The sequence below is a fragment of the Ostrinia nubilalis genome, chromosome 15 (assembly GCF_963855985.1).
Source record: "Ostrinia nubilalis chromosome 15, ilOstNubi1.1, whole genome shotgun sequence".
Taxonomy (NCBI): Eukaryota; Metazoa; Arthropoda; class Insecta; order Lepidoptera; family Crambidae; genus Ostrinia; species Ostrinia nubilalis.
Window position 1 is genome coordinate 14,196,945 of NC_087102.1, and position 19,135 is coordinate 14,216,079.

Consider the following 19,135-nt stretch of genomic DNA (forward strand, 5'->3'; position numbering starts at 1 on the left):
GCCTACGCTCTTCCTTCTGCATATCAATGATATGCTGCAAATTAGCGGCATTCATTGCTATGCGGACGACAGCACGGTTGATGCCGCTTATACCGGCCGCGCAAATATCTCTCGGGAGAACGTCATTGAGAGCCGTAACAAACTTGTGTCCGACATTGAAACCTCCTTGAAGGAGGTCTCAGACTGGGTTCGACGCAATTTGGTCCAATTTAACCCTACAAAGACACAAGTTTGCGCGTTCACCGCCAAAAAGTTGCCGTTTGTCGTATCCCGCTGTTTCGAGAGCACTCCCCTAACTGCCTCAGCCAATATCGGAATCCTTGGTGTCGACATATCGAGCGAAGTCCAGTTCCGTGGTCATTTAGAGGGTAAGGCTAAATTAGCCTCGAAGAAGCTTGGTGTGCTCAATAGATCGAGACGGTATTTCACTCCAGCCCATCGTCTGCAACTTTACAAGGCGCAGGTTCGGCCTCATATGGAATACTATTCTCATCTTTGGGCAGGTGCGCCCCAGTACCAGCTTCTCCCTCTGGACCGCATTGAACGGAGAGCAGCTCGAATCGTTGACTGCCAGGACATTTCGGATCGGCTTGACCCCTTGGCGCTGCGTAGAGATGTATCCTCACTGTGCATATTCTATCGCATGTATCCATAGCTGGGCACCGTTAATCAAATAGTTAACTTCGTTAATCGTTAAACCGTTAATAAAAATATTAACTTCGTTAAACGTTAAAACGTTACATTTAGCAAGATTTAACGCAAGTTAACGTTAATCGTTAATCCGTTAACACATGATAATAAAACGAAAAAAGTAATTGTACCTAATATGCAAGGTTCAAATAATTTCGAAAACTTGTAGCGTAAACATAAAAGAGGAATAAATTCCATGCGCGATACAAGCTTTCGAAATTATTTGAACCTTGCATACTTTTTTCGTTTTATTATCATGTGTTAACCATAAACAGTGGCGGCGTAGCATGGGTTGGCACCAGGGGCGATCACCCCCCTGCCCCCCGTCATAAGTCCTAAGGCACCCCTGGTATACCCCCCAGGATTTTGGGGTTACCTACCGATCCAAAGATTGAAAGACAATCGCAACCCGTATTGCCAGGCGTCCGGATAAAGCCGGACATTGTTAGGCTTTTTGATTGCGTGTCCGGCCAAAATAACCGATTTCCGGCCTGTCCGGCTTTTGTTAGGCTTTTATATGGCTGCCGCGCCAGGCGAAAGTCGAGCCACAGAATAAGGCACGCACGCATCAGGACGTTAGGCAACCGATGATGATAGTACTCACTCGTGAGCTCACTAATTGACAGTTTTTTTAGAATAGCTGCCAAAGCAACGATGACCCAAACTTCATAATCCACCAAAATTCTAACCTATAAAAAGCATACGCTGACAAACTTTCAGCTTTTATAAAATGATGTAGGTCTGGTGTTCACCAGCTCAATACTCAATACTCAATAACCAGCTCTTAGTCTATAGTATCTCAATCTCAGAGCCTTGGTTCAATTACAATAAAATTTAGCACCAAAGTGCTCGAAAAGACAAATCCAACGAACCCAAATTCGATGCGATGCCGCCGCTTCATTTAGGAGTTCCTATGGCCACCTCCTGACTCCATCATCAGACCAGCTTAATGGTACCATAACATTGCATTTTCATCGTACTTACATAAGTATACCAAATTTCAGCTCAATCGGTTGAGAACTGGTCTTAAATTTAGTTGCATTATGGAATTTACTACTCTTTTTTTCTGTTTGCGCTACAAGCTTTCGAAATTATTTGAACCTTGCATACAATTATTTTTTTCGTTTAGTACAACTACATTTCAGATTATAGCTTGTTTTTAAAAAAGTTTTTTTTTATTATAATTTTATTTTACACTTTTTAGTTGTATCTCAATCTCTGGACCCTGGTCATCATCTAGCACTAAACTGCTCGAAAAGACAAATCCAACGAACCCAAAGTCGATGAGTTTCCATCGTATTGCTTATGAGTTTCTATGGCCACCTTCCACATCCATCATCAGGACCCTGGACATTATCTAGCACTAAAGTGCTCAAAATGACAAATCCAACGAACCCAAATTCGATGCGATTCCGCCTTTTCGTTAAGGAGTTCCTATGGCCACCTCCTGACTCCATCATCAGACCAGCTCAATGGTAGCATAACATTACATTGTCATCGTACTTACATAAGTATACCAAATTTCAACACAATCGGTTGAGGAAAACTGGTCTTAAATTCAGTTGCAAGATTTGTCCCACACATACTAACAAGTCAATATAAAGCTTGTAAAATGACATTTTTTATATCGTTTCGTTCTGGTTACAAAAACTGTTGTTTTGGGTTCTGGAAGTTCTGGAAGCCCGAACGTATTTGTCAGAACGCGTTTTTCTAGTGTTTTTCAGCGTGCCTGCTGTATCTTTTTGGTAAATAGTAGGTACTGGATTAACGATTAACGGACTTATGATAATTTAACGGAAGTTAACGAGTCCGTTAACATTTTTTAAAGTTAACTTAAAAGTTAATCCGTTAATAGAAATGTTAACTTCGTTAATTAACGATTAACGGATTAACGAGTTAATGCCCAGCTATGCATGTATCACGGGGACTGCTCGGAAGAATTATCCGGACTTATTCCTGCCGCCACTTTTCGCCACCGATCTACCCGACAGCACTTCCACCCCCATCACTTAGATGGTTGGCAGTCCACAACAGTACGTTTCTCTAGAAACTTTCTGCCCCGTACAACCAAACTGTGGAATGGACTGTCGTCTGCGGTGTTTCCGGACGGATACGACCTGCAAGCTTTCAAGAGGAGAGCGTATCTTTACCTTAAAGGCCGGCAACGCACCTGTAACGCCCCTGGGTCTGCGGGTGTCTATGGGCGACGGTAATCACTTACCATCAGGTGATCCGTTTGCTCGTTTGCCTCCTATCACATAAAAAAAAAATAAAAAAAAAAAATTGCTAACCACTTAGGCTGGGTCGCACCATCTTACTTTAACTTTGGCAAACGTCAAAAATCTGTCAAACTCCGTACAAGAAGCACCGGTTACCGTTATACTTACGGTTAAAATTAGCTGGTGCAAAGCTCAGCCTTAGAATCACAAATTGCTGAGTAAAAAATCATCCAGTATAATAACAAGCATAAAACTTTTAGATACAGTCAGCATCAAATACTTCGTGACACTAAAGTGGCCAATAACACAACCGTATTCCAAAACAAAGACGTGTTGCGAAGTTTTTGGATGTCACGAAGTATTGACGCTGACTGTACACTGACTCATTAAGAAAGGTAGTATCTTATTTGAGTAAGCATTTAAAATCCTGAAATTAGTATAAAGCAGCATTTTAGACACCGGGACTTGGCAAATGAACAACCGTTGAGTAATCGCCTCCCAGCTCGGTATAATTTGTTCCTGCTTTGGGCCCATACCCCCGCCAATGTTGGGCAAACATTTGCATTTTAAGACCAACATGCATGAATTTGCATGCTAAAAATAACAATTGAACGTTTCTCGTACTGTAATTTGTGAATTGAACAATTTGACTTTAAATTAATTTTTGACTTTTTGGTGAATGACACAATGTTTTTTTATTTTTGAGATAATAGGTATAACTAAGAATCTAAGTGTGCTTACCATGAGTTTAAGTTAGGTGTGCTCGATAGCGACTACGTAAAAAATGACATTAAATGTATGACATATTGTGCAGCGCCCCTAGTGGCTACTTTCAAGAAATAAAATCTTCATAGATTTTTTTGACGTACCCGCTAGCGAGCACATCTAACGTAAACTCATGGTAAGCACAAAGGGCCCTTTCAATTTAGACGTTTCGTATCGGACGTTTATTGTGCGTTTGCAAGACCGCACACTAACTATTGGTAATGTTAATTTTATTCCGACAAAGTTGTCACACAATTTACCGTGTGCGGTCCTGCAAATGCACGACAAACGTCCGACACGAAACGTCTAAATTGGAAGACCCCTAAAGTGACTTCTAATGTTTTCATTGATAAATAAAATCATAATTAACAATTTTTCCCGTTAAATTACAATTTAAAAACATGCTTTATTTGAAAACCCATAAAATTATGCTTAAAGGTGCACTCTGATTAAATTTTTAGATCAACCTGCTCAAAAATGTGATAAGACACGTTCAGAAATGTCTTTCCATTACGTAAATTAGATAGTTTGCTGTAAATATTAACAGGATAAGGTTATAAGACAACTACTTTACAAGGCGCAGGTTCGGCCTCATTTATGGAATACTGTTCTCATCTTTGGGCAGGTGCGCCCCAGTACCAGCTTCTCCCTCTGGACCGCATTGAACGGAGAGCAGCTCGAATCGTTGACTGCCAGGACATTTCGGATCGGCTTGACCCCTTGGCGCTGCGTAGAGATGTATCCTCACTGTGCATATTCTATCGCATGTATCACGGGGAGTGCTCCGAAGAATTATCCGGACTTATTCCTGCCGCCACTTTTCGCCACCGATCTACCCGACAGCACTTCCACCCCCATCACTTAGATGGTTGGCAGTCCACAACAGTACGTTTCTCTAGAAACTTTCTGCCCCGTACAACCAAACTGTGGAATGGACTGTCGTCTGCGGTGTTTCCGGACGGATACGACCTGCAAGCTTTCAAGAGGAGAGCGTATCTTTACCTTAAAGGCCGGCAACGCACCTGTAACGCCCCTGGGTCTGCGGGTGTCTATGGGCGACGGTAATCACTTACCATCAGGTGATCCGTTTGCTCGTTTGCCTCCTATCACATAAAAAAAAAAAAAAAAAAATAAGAATAGTTTTATGAAATTGTCTACCTTCAAGCAAGTGTGCTTCAAGGCTAGTGGTTTTTATACATAAATGAATTTTAGAAGAAATTTGTGTGAGGACTAGAACCTAGATACCTCCATAGAAATCTAGCTTTATGTGGTATCATCATTAGACCGTTAAGCCTGGGCGCAGACCACCGACTTTTAGTTGGCCGATAGTTGAGTCGGGCTGTTGATCAAAATCAAAATCAAAAATCAAAATCAAAAATATTTATTCAGTTTAGACCACAAGTGGCACTTATGAACGTCAAAATATAGTAAATAATGAAAAAGAAAAGGTAGCCCTTATGGGGCACTTTACATGTCTCCTTATTTTTTGGGCCCTACCAGCGCTTCGAGACAAACATAATTATGGCAAGTGCTGAGAAGAATCAGTGTGGAGATGTATGAAAGTGCGCACATTACATCGATTTGGTATCGGCCGATTCTTCATACAAATTAAAATCGGGCCCAACTATCGGCCAACTAAAAGTCGATGGTCTGTGCTTAGGCTAATGCCCGTTTTCACCATCGATCCCTAATTTTTAAGTGACCCCTTTAGTAACACATAATATGAATTTTCTTTTCATAGGGGTCACTTTAAAATTAGGGATTGACCGTGAAAACGGGCGTTAGTCACCATTGTGCAGGAGCACGACCCCTTCTAATTTATCAAAGGCAAATAGAGGATTTGGCCGAATCACCCCACGCCGGCCAGACGGGTATAGGTGGGCCTGATGTTCGCATAATTGTCACTAGTCAGTAGTCACTTTTTAAGACATCCACGCACGTGTATTGTTCAATGGGTACTATTTTTATTTAATTCTATCTATTCGCTGTTAATACTAGACTTAACGATTTCAGACAAAATTTTCTTAACGATGTTTTAGATAAGAAAAACTTCAAAAGCTGAAAGTTTTATAGGTGAATGTTCTTTATCAGAGCCTTTAGCAGAGCCTTTAGCAGAGCCTTTAGTAGAGCCGTCACTAAAAGACTATCGCCCAATACTTGCTTAAGTGAAGCAGCAAATCGAACGCACAGCGTTGAATTGGTTCGTGTGTCACCCTGTGCGTCCACGCGCTCTGTGAGACCTCATAGTAATGTTTGTGAATACGGGCGTGTGATTGGTTCATGTGTCACCCTGTGCGTCCACGCGCACTGTGAGACCTCATAGTAATGTTTGTGAATAGGGGCGTTTATCTATTAGCAAGATTAATAGCTGGGCTAAAAAGGAGATGTACCGGACAGACAAGAGGACGAGGCTAATTCTACCTACGTCATCGTGCGAGTTATTAATGACGTCACTTGACAAACACCTAAATGGAAGCCAGTGATAAATCATAGACAAGAGCGTTTGTTGTCTACTTGTTAGAGACTCGGGAAAGAGTCTGCGCTTGATGTTGTAAGAAAAATGTAGTTTGTTGCGGCGCTTCTTTTCAGCACTAGCCAAATGTTGGTCTGAAAGTGCTGGTAGGGCAAAAAAATAAAGAAACATGTAAAGGCTCCATAAGAGCATTTGACGATTTATAAGAACTTGTAAAATCTGTTATTTTCTACATAAAAAGCACCGGTTATTGTTATTGCTACAGTTAATAAGTAGACTATAAATAAGTAGACTATAAATAAACAGCTTATTGGCGACAAGGAGCCTTTACATACCTTATTGAAAAACTTGAAATTTTGTGAGAATTTCTATTAAATATTTTTTATCCTTGGTACTTCAGGATTATAGAGACGTTAAATTTGACTCGAAATCCTAGTCAAGAGTCAATCTAAAATACTGTTTATCTACCCTCATTGGAGCATTATATTGTGGTTTATGCACTCTCAGTTCATTTGGCAAGCGACTGACGTGTCCAGTTCGGTTCCACTTTTGGCTGCTTTTGGGTCGAGCCCGCTATTTACGGGTAAAGTAGAGTGTTCCGTATTTGGTACATAAATTAGCTCTAAGAATACTGCGGTTCACAGCACGGCGAAACTTGGAATGAGTGGTAATGTATAACGTACCTGGAATAGGCTAACTTTGAGTTTGAAATATTTATTTAAGTATTACCTATTTGGTGAAATTATCTGTGCCAACTGATGAGATAACTCAAAATTGCGCGACGCCGTTGTTGGTTATGGTGGTCGACTGCATCATGAAGTTGCAGGAAGGCGCTGGACGGCAGGCCGCTACCAACCGGGCAAAATGGAAAGCATTGAGGGAGACCTATGTTCAGCAGTGGACGTCCTATGACTGAGATGATGGTGATGATGATAATGATGATGATGATGATATAATATAATTTCTCCAATATTTTGTACCGTATTTTCTATTAGACACTTTCTATGTCTAATTTGTTACAGAATTCCTTTAACCGCGTGTAAATTTTGAGCTTCTGTAATCGCCTTCCAATTACAATTTTCCACTGATAAATTAAACTCACAAATTAATTGGATTTATTTATTGGCTCGCCGTGTTTTATGGCAAAACCAATATTTGTTTCAATTATAAAACTGAAAGGATAAATCTCTCTTATCGATGGCACACTCCTGCACAAATATTGATGACCTCACCGACGCCACAGTCAAATGGGAATAGTAGTTCAATGTACCTTAGTAATAAATAAATTGTCCACCGAAAAGGATATTGAGGAGGAAGGTATGTGAACAGCTAGGGACTGGAATTCGCTGCCTGCTGCTGTCTTTCCTGACTCCTATAATCCGAGCCTTTTCAAGGCGAGAGTGAATAGGCTTACAGGGCAGAATGTACTATCCTAGACTGCATCTCACTTAACACCAGGTGCGATTGCGGTCAAATACCTGACTTGTTTTCGGTCCAACGAGGTTCGAGGCATGCCTAAACAACATTTTTCGGTACGTAGCCGCCTTTTGAGAACTTTCTGTCCCAACAGAAATTAGTTTACCAGCTATGTGCCCCGCCTACTGACACTCTTTATTTAGCAATTTAAGGATTATGTCAGTTATCTTACGGATCTACTCATTTCTGAGTAACTTAAGATGTGCAAATGTAAGTACCTATATGATAAAAAAATCAAACGTACTTAATATTTTTACAGACCTAATTTCAACTTTGTGTGTAAAAACATTCAAAATAATCTTATATCAATGTATCATGACAAGCAGGTGAGATAATAAACTTGAGATTTTAAGAAGAAATATAGACTTTCTGATTATATCCTACTTTATGGCAGCTCAAAGTAAACAGCCTCGTGTCTGAGCGAGAAATACGACTTATTCCGAGATATTTATTTATTTCCGCTGATTGTTTAAGCTGAGGTTATTCCAGATCGCAAACACACGAATAATCTACAAAAAAGAAAAACATATTTACGTTACGATCTTTCTTAACTTTGAACTTCTTGTGTTTACTTTGAAGTAAAATACTTCAAAGTAAACACTAGAAGTTTAATTTACCTACCTATTTTATATTCTTTTGACGTATTTTATCATTCACGAGTACTGACAGAGACGTATTTCACAGCTTATACGAAATCCCCTTACAAATAGGCAGATCAATGCGAATTGAAACCGAATCCTTAAAAAAATCGGCTTTTATTTAAAAAATGAAATCAAAATTCGACTCGGACTCAAGCTTGTGATTCATGCTTATGGTTTGTGTAATTATAGTAAATAGTAATAAATAAAATAGAACCAAATAACTTGTGAGTACCTACTTAACTGTTGACAAAAATATTTATTTAATATCCACACTTTATCAAAACATGCTTTATAAAAACATAACACCCTTTCATTTTCTAAGCAGACCCCTTTTCATAGGTGTCAGTCCCTCGACACTTACATTAAATATTTGTGCCTGAAGACTTTGTGAAATAGTATGTTTGTTTTCAAAATATGATTTCAAATAGAGTAAGTATTTAGATAGAAGCATTTTTCGCTAGCTTTTTGACACGGTTTCATTCGCTACATTTCGCATTTCACCGTATTTTTCAAAAGAATCGAATCGATTCAGTCGAATACTGAATAAAAATTTAGTATTCGATTCAGTGCACATAATTTGTTTATTTTTATAAGAAAAGACATGAAATGTTAGGACGGTATTGAAACCCTAGCCACTAGAATGTAACAGATGTAACAGACTAGCTACGGATTCGCTACGAAGACTACGAGGATACAAACTACGAGTGAACTATGCTACGAACACGAACACGAACGCTACAACGGTACACTGTTGATCTGGTACGCATAGCAGACATATAAATATTGTAAAATCTTCAAAATAAAATCTTGTTCAATAAAAGAGCAAATGAAATTGTAACACTCGTGCTACAAATTTGTTACGAACACTAAGGATAGAAAAGCTACGAGTATACTACGCCGGTATAGATCGTTTCATCTACAAAGACACGCGCCACCAATTTTTGGTCGAGGGAAGCGCGGGGTGCGGGGACTTTGATCCGAGCAATCCGAGCGTCATTGTAGTGTGCGTGTGCACTCATGGATGATTTAGCGTGTACCGATAACAGTCAAACATTAGCGGAAGAATGGTGGGGCGCGTCTTCGTGGATGAAACGATCTATATTACTCTGGTGATCTGGTATACGCAGCGGTTATAAATATGTATACTTTATTGGGCTAACTTTTTTCTTACACGGACTTTCATAGGCACTACAAATTCTTCTGAAAATATGCTACTTTGAACATAATAAAACAATACAGATGCCTTCCCAACCCAGAATACCCATTGAAAAATATTCACGAATCCTATAACTATAGAATTTCCCCGCCACTAAGCCCCGGGATACAAGATCCCAAAGGAATAAAGCAATGATTGATGACAACTTTTGAGCAGAACCTGGCTTCGGCAAATTAAAAATGTGCCACAAACCGAGTTGGGCTCTATTTACAGGAATATTGTGATGAAATATCAGTTTCTTTTTTCACATTGACATGACAATAAAGGTGTCGAGACATAAAACGTTTAGATAAAGAGGACACTATGTATAGTAATCAAGTACTGTGTGCTTACCGTGAGTTTAAGTTAGGTGTGCTCGCTAGCGACTGCGTAAAAAAATGACATTAAGGCTGGGTTGCACCATCTTTCTTCAACGGTAACAATGACGATAACCGGTGCTTTTTGTATAGAGTTTGTCAAAGTTAAAGTAAGATGGTGTATCCCAGCCTAAATGAATGACATATTGTGCAGCGCCCCTAGCGGCTACTTTCAAGAAACAAAATCTTCATAGATTTTTTTTTACGTACTCGCTAGCGAGCACACCTAACGTAAACTCATGGTAAGCACACTGAAATACTTTAGTAGTTTAGGTCCAGTATTGATTTCCAGTCAGTTTTATTTAGATAATGGCCTAGAAAACCGGTTTTCCAGTATCTTAACAGAGATTACTGTAAAATTAAAAAAAAAACTGATTTCTATTTTATAAAATGTGTGACAAAGTTATGCTATTCTGTCGATGTCAGCAGATTGATATTTTAAAGGTATGTCTTAAAATGGACTAACTGAACTTACGACCTTGGGTATTACGAAACGTACCTATAGGTAAATGAAAAAACCCCAGTTATCGTATGGTCTAACAGGTAATAAGAAGTATATGGTTCATCCATATTTTAACTTTTGGGATTCATCCAATTTTGTTCTTGGTCAGGATTAGTTCCTTTTAAATAAACGTAGGTTCATGTACTTTTAACTAACTACTAGAGCGATTGTAAGTCAGAATCCAGATGGAGTGGAGGAGATGATACTTATTTGTCAAATGACTCAGTGTGAATCCGCCTTTAGCTTTTCATTATTTTAATGGAATCCCTTGAGAGGCGGAATGAATATTTTTAATGTGCCGACAAATATTGTGATTAAACTGCAAACATTTTACCACAGTCTAAAAAGCACTATACAGTTTGAGTCTTGATAAAGTGCACTAAATAGGTGAGCAATTTTTATCGACGGAAAAAAAGACCAAATATTATGTCTGTGATTTTTTAATTTTTTTTTCTTTTAATTACAAATCTACAGCCACTTTCAGCTTCGTTGTTAACGAAGCATTGAATGAGCAACTTAGTTCAAACGCTCATTGCAAACGTTGTGATAGGGATTAGAGACATGACATTAGAAATGTTTTTTTTCCGTCGATAAAAATTGGTCTAGTTTCACCTATTTTCATATGTGCACTTTATTAAGACTCACACTGTATTTTGGATCCCGTAAGTGTTAGTTTTAACCGTTTAAAACTCTACTGGCATAGTTTTATACATATAATCACTAGCTATTTCTACGCTCACTTGACTCGTTTATACGAGAATGTCCCTTTCCTTGGAATTTCTTTAATGCTTGGAAACTTCGCATTTTCTTTCACTAAACGGTGGTCTCTCCGAAGACTATTTGTTAAGCGTATCAGTGACATTATATTTTATCTTTTACACTAGAGCTGTTTGAATAAGGTGTCCTGGTTCTTTGAAGTGAATGGAGAAAATAGTTCATTAACGAAGACGATGAAAATAGTTTTAAAAGAGGTTACTAACTTTAAGATCGCATCTTACGTGAAACATAAATTTTATTACAAATTGACGGTTATTTAAGACCCATAAAATAAGTTCAAACCAGAGTTTATACTTCTTCTGTTTCACTATTTACAAACGTAAAAACTACTCAATTAATTTTTAATTTAAGGCAATGACATTAAAATCATAATTCATTTTTGCAAATTGAGATTGAATCTATCAAAAATACAAAAAAAGAAAATATTCGCCCATTTTATTAGGGAAAAATGCATTGAAATGCATGATTACTGTGAGGGAGGGGACACCGCGCCTCATCAAATGCAAGTCCACCTAAATAACCCTGTGGCGTATTTTGACAGTCAAGATATAAGGCTACTGGAGTAAGGTAAACTTTTGGAACCCGTTCAAGCCTGCTAACCACAGAAATATAAACTACTTTCCTAATCTAAGGCACCTTAATTATAAAGAGTCTAACCTCAACTTTTCTTCTCCCACAGGTGATATCAGCTATATCGGTCTTCTTCATCTGCGTGTCAGTGCTCTCCTTCTGCCTGAAGACCCACCCTGACCTTCGGGTGGTGTACCCAGCCACCTTCAACTCCTCAGAGCCGGAGAACACGTCTGTCGTGGTGCTACGACCATGGCATGACAACGGGCAACCGCACGTCGCGTTCTTTTACATTGAGCTGGTGTGCAACGTGTGGTTCACTATTGAACTGCTGGTGCGGTCTGTGGTAAGTTATTTATTATATTTGATTGTTGATTGCTTAAGTTGGTGGTCGTTCTTTACACGTATCTGGAACCTTGATGTCCGGAGTTATACATACTTCTTATGTGCCTACTTAAAAAAGATTACGTACTAAGTACGTAAGCCATTTAATAAGCTTAAGTGAAGTAATTGTTAACGTTAAGGAGTTTTTGGTACTCAACGCAAATGGTCCTTAATTTTGAAAAACTTTTTTTGTTACCAATCTCGCAGATTGCAGAGAGCGTTTATATCATGAATCATGACATTATTAAGTTTTGATATAAAAATAATATTTAACAGTTATCCATGTAGATCAGCTGATAGAAAACCCTACGTGTAAAGGCAAGAATAGTTCATTAATTTGCTCTAAACAAAGCAACAGTTATTATCTAATTACTCGCCTTAACCAGAAGTTTACGTAACCCGGTATTGTTTTAAACAAAAGTTAGCGTCATTGAAAGTGACACGTCTGCTGACGGCCAAGCTCTTTATACACATACAAAAGTGTCTGTCTGTCTGTGAGGGATGTTGAGTGCACTGCAGAACAATAAGTTTGAAAACACAAGGACAGAGATTGTGTGCGGACCCGTCTGTTTTCTACTTTGTAGTTGATTAACACATTCACATAGTGTTATATGGCTATGTTATTTAGCAGTACATTGACGCATTTCTTAAATCTAATCTTTGTAAATTCTAAGGTCTAAAGTGTCTACAAAAAAATCTTTAGCGAGTATTATTTAGGTATAATAACATTTATTTTAATAATGAATCAATATTTTTATTTATGTTTTACTATTTGTCTTATTTTTAACCGACTTCAAAAAAGGAGGAGGTTATATCGACGGGTCCGTAGAACGAACACGTATGTTACTATAAGACGAATTATAGTTTTTTGATCAAATGTAATAAGTATCACAGTAGCTATATATATGTGTAATTATTTTTTAAATATCATTTTTACTTTATGAAATAACTAATTGAACATCACCTTATCTGAAATATATTCCGACGAACAATCTCGTAACATCAGACACGAGTTTGTACTCCGCAGTGACGGTTGATTTTGGAGGTTAAAACTATTTCTTTATTCTGAGTCATATTAATGACTAGCGGCCGCCCGCGACTTCGTGCGCGTGGATCCCGTTTTACCCCCTTCATCTATCTTACGCGGTTTAGATTTTTTCATACAAATGTTTTTTCCCGCTAACTCCCGTTCCCGTGGGAATTTTGCAATATCCTGTTGTAACTAAGCTTTAAGTTTACTAAGGTACCTGCATGCCAAAGTTTAAGCGTCTAACTTAAGCGGTTTAGGTTTTTCATACAAATGTTTTTTCCCACTAACTCCCGTTCCCGTGGGAATTTTGCAATATCCTGTTGTAACTAAGTTTTAAATTTACTAAGGTACCTGCATGCCTCAAGCCTATAACTTAAGCGGTTTAGATTTTTCATGCAAAAGGATTTTCCCGTTAATTCCCGTTCAAGTGGGAATTCCTAAGTATACTATAACCTGCCCAGGAGTATGAAGAATTATTGTACCAAGTTTCGTTAAAATCCGTCTAGTAGTTTTTGTTTCTATAAGGAACATACAGACAGACAGACAGACAGACAGACAGACAGACAAAAATTTTACTGATTGCATTTTTGGCATCAGTATCGATCACTTATCACCCCCTGATAGTTATTTCGAAAATATATTTCATGTACAGAATTGACCTCTCTACAGATTTATTATAAGTATAGATAAAAAGTATAAATTCAGTGTCACAGTATATGTTTTACGATGTCTGCATCATCAAGAAAGAAAATAATTTTAGATTTACCGCTACAAATGGATAAAAATGATTGTTGTGATACTACTTCAAACGAAAATAACAATAAAGCAAATAATAATCTGGGCAAGTACTTGTATAATATTTTCAAGTCAGACGCTTTTTAAAGATAGGCTAGGTGTTTTTTACATTTTGTTTAATATTGCAAGAAAAATACGACACACATTAAAATTGCCGACGTATGTGACTAAAATATTTTGTTCTACGATAACTGAAAAAAATGCGTTTCTGTATTATTTGAAGTAGTAATTTAATTCTTAAGAAAATCCACAAAAGAACAACTCGTTTCGATAAAAAATAAATTTACCTTCTTATTTTCACTTAGGTTGTTGTTCAGCCAAAATTATCCTAAAACTTTTAAACGCATGTGCACATACGATGTTGTTCAACGTAAATTTAACAAAAAAATATAATCGTATGTGATAATACGATTTTGTTCTTTGTAAAAACGTTTACATGAGACTTTGTTCTAAACAAAAAACAGCATTAAACACAATTAAAAGGTTTTTTTTACTGGTAATAGGATAGCGCTTCAAGTAAGGTAATACAATTTAGAACTTACATTGGATAATATTTGACTATAATACAGAATCTACATACACACGAGACATCCATACTAGCTCCCCGTTACCGTCAGAAACCCACGCCCTCATAGAGCGCTCGTCTCACTCCAAAACAATTTATACTCCCGATGAATGGCGCCTGCTTGTACGATGGGCAAAAACAGATGGTGAACCATATTTAGTCAAAGATATGGTGCAGGAAAACTTCTTTGACTTTAAAACTCATGTGAATGACAAAGTATGGAACAAAAAATTAATAAAACAAAAGATCATATTGTGGACTAACATTAAAGAAGTTTTAGTTGATAAATCTGAACCAAATAAATTGTACTTTAAGTATGCTTTAAATGAAGAATCTTACGAATGCTTAGTTATACGGAACGATACAAGAAACTCATCTTTAATACCTGTCTTGGAACGTGCTTACTTTCACCACTCAAATTAACAAAAGATAAATATAATGATCTAGATAGCATGTGCAAAACGGGTGTTATAAATGCTACTAATGCAGTAATTTTTAGATCTTTACCCTACAAATCTAGCAATGCAAATGATGACGACTTGAGTAGTGAAATTGATGAGTATTTAATACACTAATTAACTTTTTTTTTATAAAAGAAACAGGTAAATAAATACGTAATTGTTGATTACCTAACAAATTAGTAGAGTAAAATAAATAAGCAGAGGTTAGTAAATTAGTGATTATAAGCAATGATTAAAATACAATTTAAAAAAAACTACTACTAGATAATAATTTCGTTGTTATAAGTTTTAGTGATGACGTTATAATGTGATTATGTTGAACTTCATTAAACTATTTATTTAGTTTCAGTCAGACATACGAAATGAATGTTGTTACAAAGCCTGTACGAACATTCATTTTTATATTTGATTGTAAATAAGTAAATAGTTTTATGAAGTTCATTAATTATTTTAGACTAACGCTATTTGTATGGAAAACAGGCCCAAAGACGGGGTTCTTAATGTTTAAACGTAAAAGAACAAATTTATTTTGATACTAGAAACTTTTTGTTTTGTTTAACATTTTATAAGGGATTTTTAGGGATGAAAAACATAATTTTATTTCTACCGAATGTTATTTGTCGATATATTTACCACGGATAAGTCAACTTTTTTCCACTTTGGAAGCGTCTGTCACGCAAACTATTCGGTTTAGAAAAAAATATTTTAGAAACCTCGATAACATTTTTGAAGACCTATTCATAGATACACCACACGTATGTGTTTGATAAAAAAAAATTTTGAGTTTCAGTTCTAAGTATGGGGACTATGGGGAGCCCCCAATATTTATTATTATTTTTTTATTTTTGCATCAAAATCTTAATGCGGTTCACAGAATACATCTACCTACCAAGTTTCAACAGTAAAGCTCTTATAGTTTCGGAAAAAAAAGGCTGTGACATACGGACGGACAGACGGACAGACAGACAGACATGACGAATCTATAAGGGTTCCGTTTTTTGCCATTTGGCTACGGAACCCTAAAAATGATTGTCTAAAATAGTTTTCCTTTTACCATCTACATTTAGATACGATAACGGTACCTAGATTTAAAACATACGACTTTGGTATTGAGCCAATATCGATGTACATAGTCTCTTGTACACATACTACTTTTTGTGACTATAAAGATTCCATAAAACAAAGTCGCATATGTAGTTAAGTCTGAGTTTATTCCAGAAAACAAAGTCTTACTGTTACATAAGAATCAATTTTAAATAAAATACATATTTAAAACAAAACACTACACAGCAAAAACAAGTAAACAAAAGAAACAAATACTTTTTACTATAATTTACTTCAAATTATGATGTTCTGATACGTAATTCACATGCGTAACTTTAATGCTTCCTACTGCAACTAGACAACTTTGAAGATACGACTTTGTTCTTGGGACCCGTCGATATGTTCGACTGTATGTATTTTTTTTTTCTATGTATGTTCACCGATTACTCCGTCAATTGTGGACCGATTTTCAAAATTCTTTTTTTGTTCGATAGGGTACACTTCTGAGGTGGTCCCATTGTCACCAAGTTAGGATCTGATGATGGGATCCTAGGGAAATCGAGGGCAACCCTCAAATTTTATAGGCACGTATATCGTTTTTCAAACTTTTTCTTAAGTTATTCAAGTATTTGCTCCTGGAAATCATCATCTCATATTGATGAGCTGATGATAGAAGGTAAAACTCCTTAATGCTTAGGAGTTGGAAGATAATTCTTTTAATTTATAGATAAGTATAGTTTCTAAAGTTATTCAAGTGTTTACATCAGATATTCATCATTTCATCATGATGAACTGGTCATGGTAAGTACAACTCCTTAATGCTTAGGAGTTGGAGGTAAATTCTTTAAATATTATAGGTACAAATAGACCAACAGTTGTATTCTTTTATGTTTTTAAGGTGGGCTGACGGTTTAAGGTCTTTTTAGGTTTCCTATATGGTAACCTGTATTTTGTAGGGAATATTATTTTACAGTAGACATGAAGAATATGGTCTCAATGTACCGCCTACCTTCAGTGGTAACATCAAGGTAATAATTAGTTAACTAAAAAGCAAGAAATAAGTACAATTTTATTAAAAAAAATAAAACCGACTCCAAAAAACCTACACTAAAAAGTAGAAAAATAATTACTAATTACCTACTTATTTATTAGGACGAATTAATATTTATGTAGGTATACCATGATTGATACTTTTGGAGTCGGTGCAGGCAAACTTTACATGTTTCATAATCTTGGCACCGACTCCAGAAGTATCAATCATGGTATACCTACATAAATATTAATTCGTCCTAATAAATAAGTAGGTAATTAGTAATTATTTTTCTACTTTTTAGTGTAGGTTTTTTCATTATAAAGGAAAGTGTTCCGAAAGTTTGGAGTTTCACAAGAATTCTTGGAATATAATCTCAAATTAATAAGTTAATTTTAAACATTCAAAGTTATACAGGGTGTCTATTTTTTAGGGATAGTACATTAGTAGAGCTACCTCCCCCTATCAGTTTGATTCACCCATTCTGGGACACCCTGTATAAGGCAGACATTTTGTAATCTACCTACGAGTAAAGACCAAAATTCATCAAATAAATGGATCAGTATTGTCGCTATTAATTACTTAAAACGAAAAGTCTGACTCATTGTAGTACCTAATACAAAATTCCTTATTATTCAAGTATACTCTACTTAATATCTAGCCAGATAATCTTAGGATTAATGTCTCTAAAAGCCCCAATTGCGAAATACCAAAACATTTATCTTGATATCTTACAGAACGTTTTATGTAACGAGCCCATAGTATTACCTTGTCTTGTAACGAACGAAATAGGCTTTACTTTGTAGCCACGCTGATTCGAAATAACGAGGCAACGTAAAACATTTTGACGTATCTTGTTAAATCAAGAAATCGTCGGCGTCGTCGAACAACGACGTATCTGCAAAATGTTAAGTTTCCAGGAGAGCGTTTTGAAGTTTTGGAACCGGTTTTTTGTGTCTACAAAAAAAACTACTTGGCTGATCGGTTTCAAATTTGGGGATGTTATAAACATAAAGATGTTATTTTATATAAACTATGTACCCATCTCCAAAAATACTTAGTTTTTTGTAAAAATCACATGCGTCATTGTTCTATGGACAATTTGAGGATGAATGTGATAAACCGTCGTTGTTCTGCGAATTTTTTTAATCAAATATATGACGTATGTCACTTTTAGTCATTATTCTACGGAACTTCTGCCATGAGTACCCGTCGGATGATGAAGAAAGTTGGAGGAAATAAATATAAAACATTGTTTATTAGTTTTCATTATTAATTAATTTATAAATAAAGACAATGGGTATCAAAGAAAATTAACAAAAAACAAGGATAGATAAACCACATCCATATACTGCGGCAGGTTATGCAGAAGATCGAAGAGTATAACTTGCCACTTTGCTTGGAGTTCGTGGACTATGAGAAGGCCTTCGATTTGATCGAGATTTGGGCAGTGCTGCAATCTCTCCCTGCACCGCGGCCGTATTGACTCTCGTTACATCGAGGTACTGAAGTACTTCTACATGAACGTACCAATCCGGCCCGAATACAGAAGCAGAGCACGAGCGCGATTCCACTACAGCGAGGCGTAAGGCTGGGAGATTTTATACCTATTTCCAGAACTGTTCACCTGTCCAACTCCTTGAATGAAAGGATTCGGCATAAATATCAACGACGAGTACAACACTCACCTTAGGTATGCCGACGATAATATTATGGTCATGGCAGAATCTTTGGAAGACCTCGACACAATATTAAAGACCTTAATCGAGTATCCCAACGGGGCCTTTGGATGAACATGGAAAAAATGAGCTTATGTCGAATGTCCATGTTGCACCCTACCCAACTTCCGTTGGGATCTCAATTCTTGAGATTGTTGACAAGTAGGATGTCTACCTTGGACAAAAGATTTAGCTAGGTAGGTCCAACTTCGAGAAAGAGGTCTATCGACGAATCTACCTCGACTGGGCAGTATCCGGAAAACTAGACATCTTTTCGTCCAAAATCCTAAAGTGCCTAAAGACGAGAGTCTACCATCAGTGTGTGTTACCCTATTATAGGTCCAAAACGTTGGTTCTCAAAGAAGCTCAAAGTTGCACGGCGTGCTATAGCAAGGGTTATGTCAGTGTTTCTTTACGAGATCA

The 19,135-nt window shown here is 36.9% G+C and overlaps 1 protein-coding gene across 1 annotated transcript in view; it reads left to right on the forward strand.

Moving 5' to 3' along the window:
* The window catches only part of LOC135078732 (potassium voltage-gated channel protein Shaw-like), a 325,437-nt gene that overhangs the window by 150,694 nt on the left and 155,608 nt on the right, over nucleotides 1-19,135 (forward strand). The window contains exon 5 of the mRNA XM_063973289.1: nucleotides 11,795-12,031. Coding sequence (XP_063829359.1) covers nucleotides 11,795-12,031 — 237 coding nt within the window. The remainder of the gene's footprint in view (nucleotides 1-11,794; nucleotides 12,032-19,135) is intronic.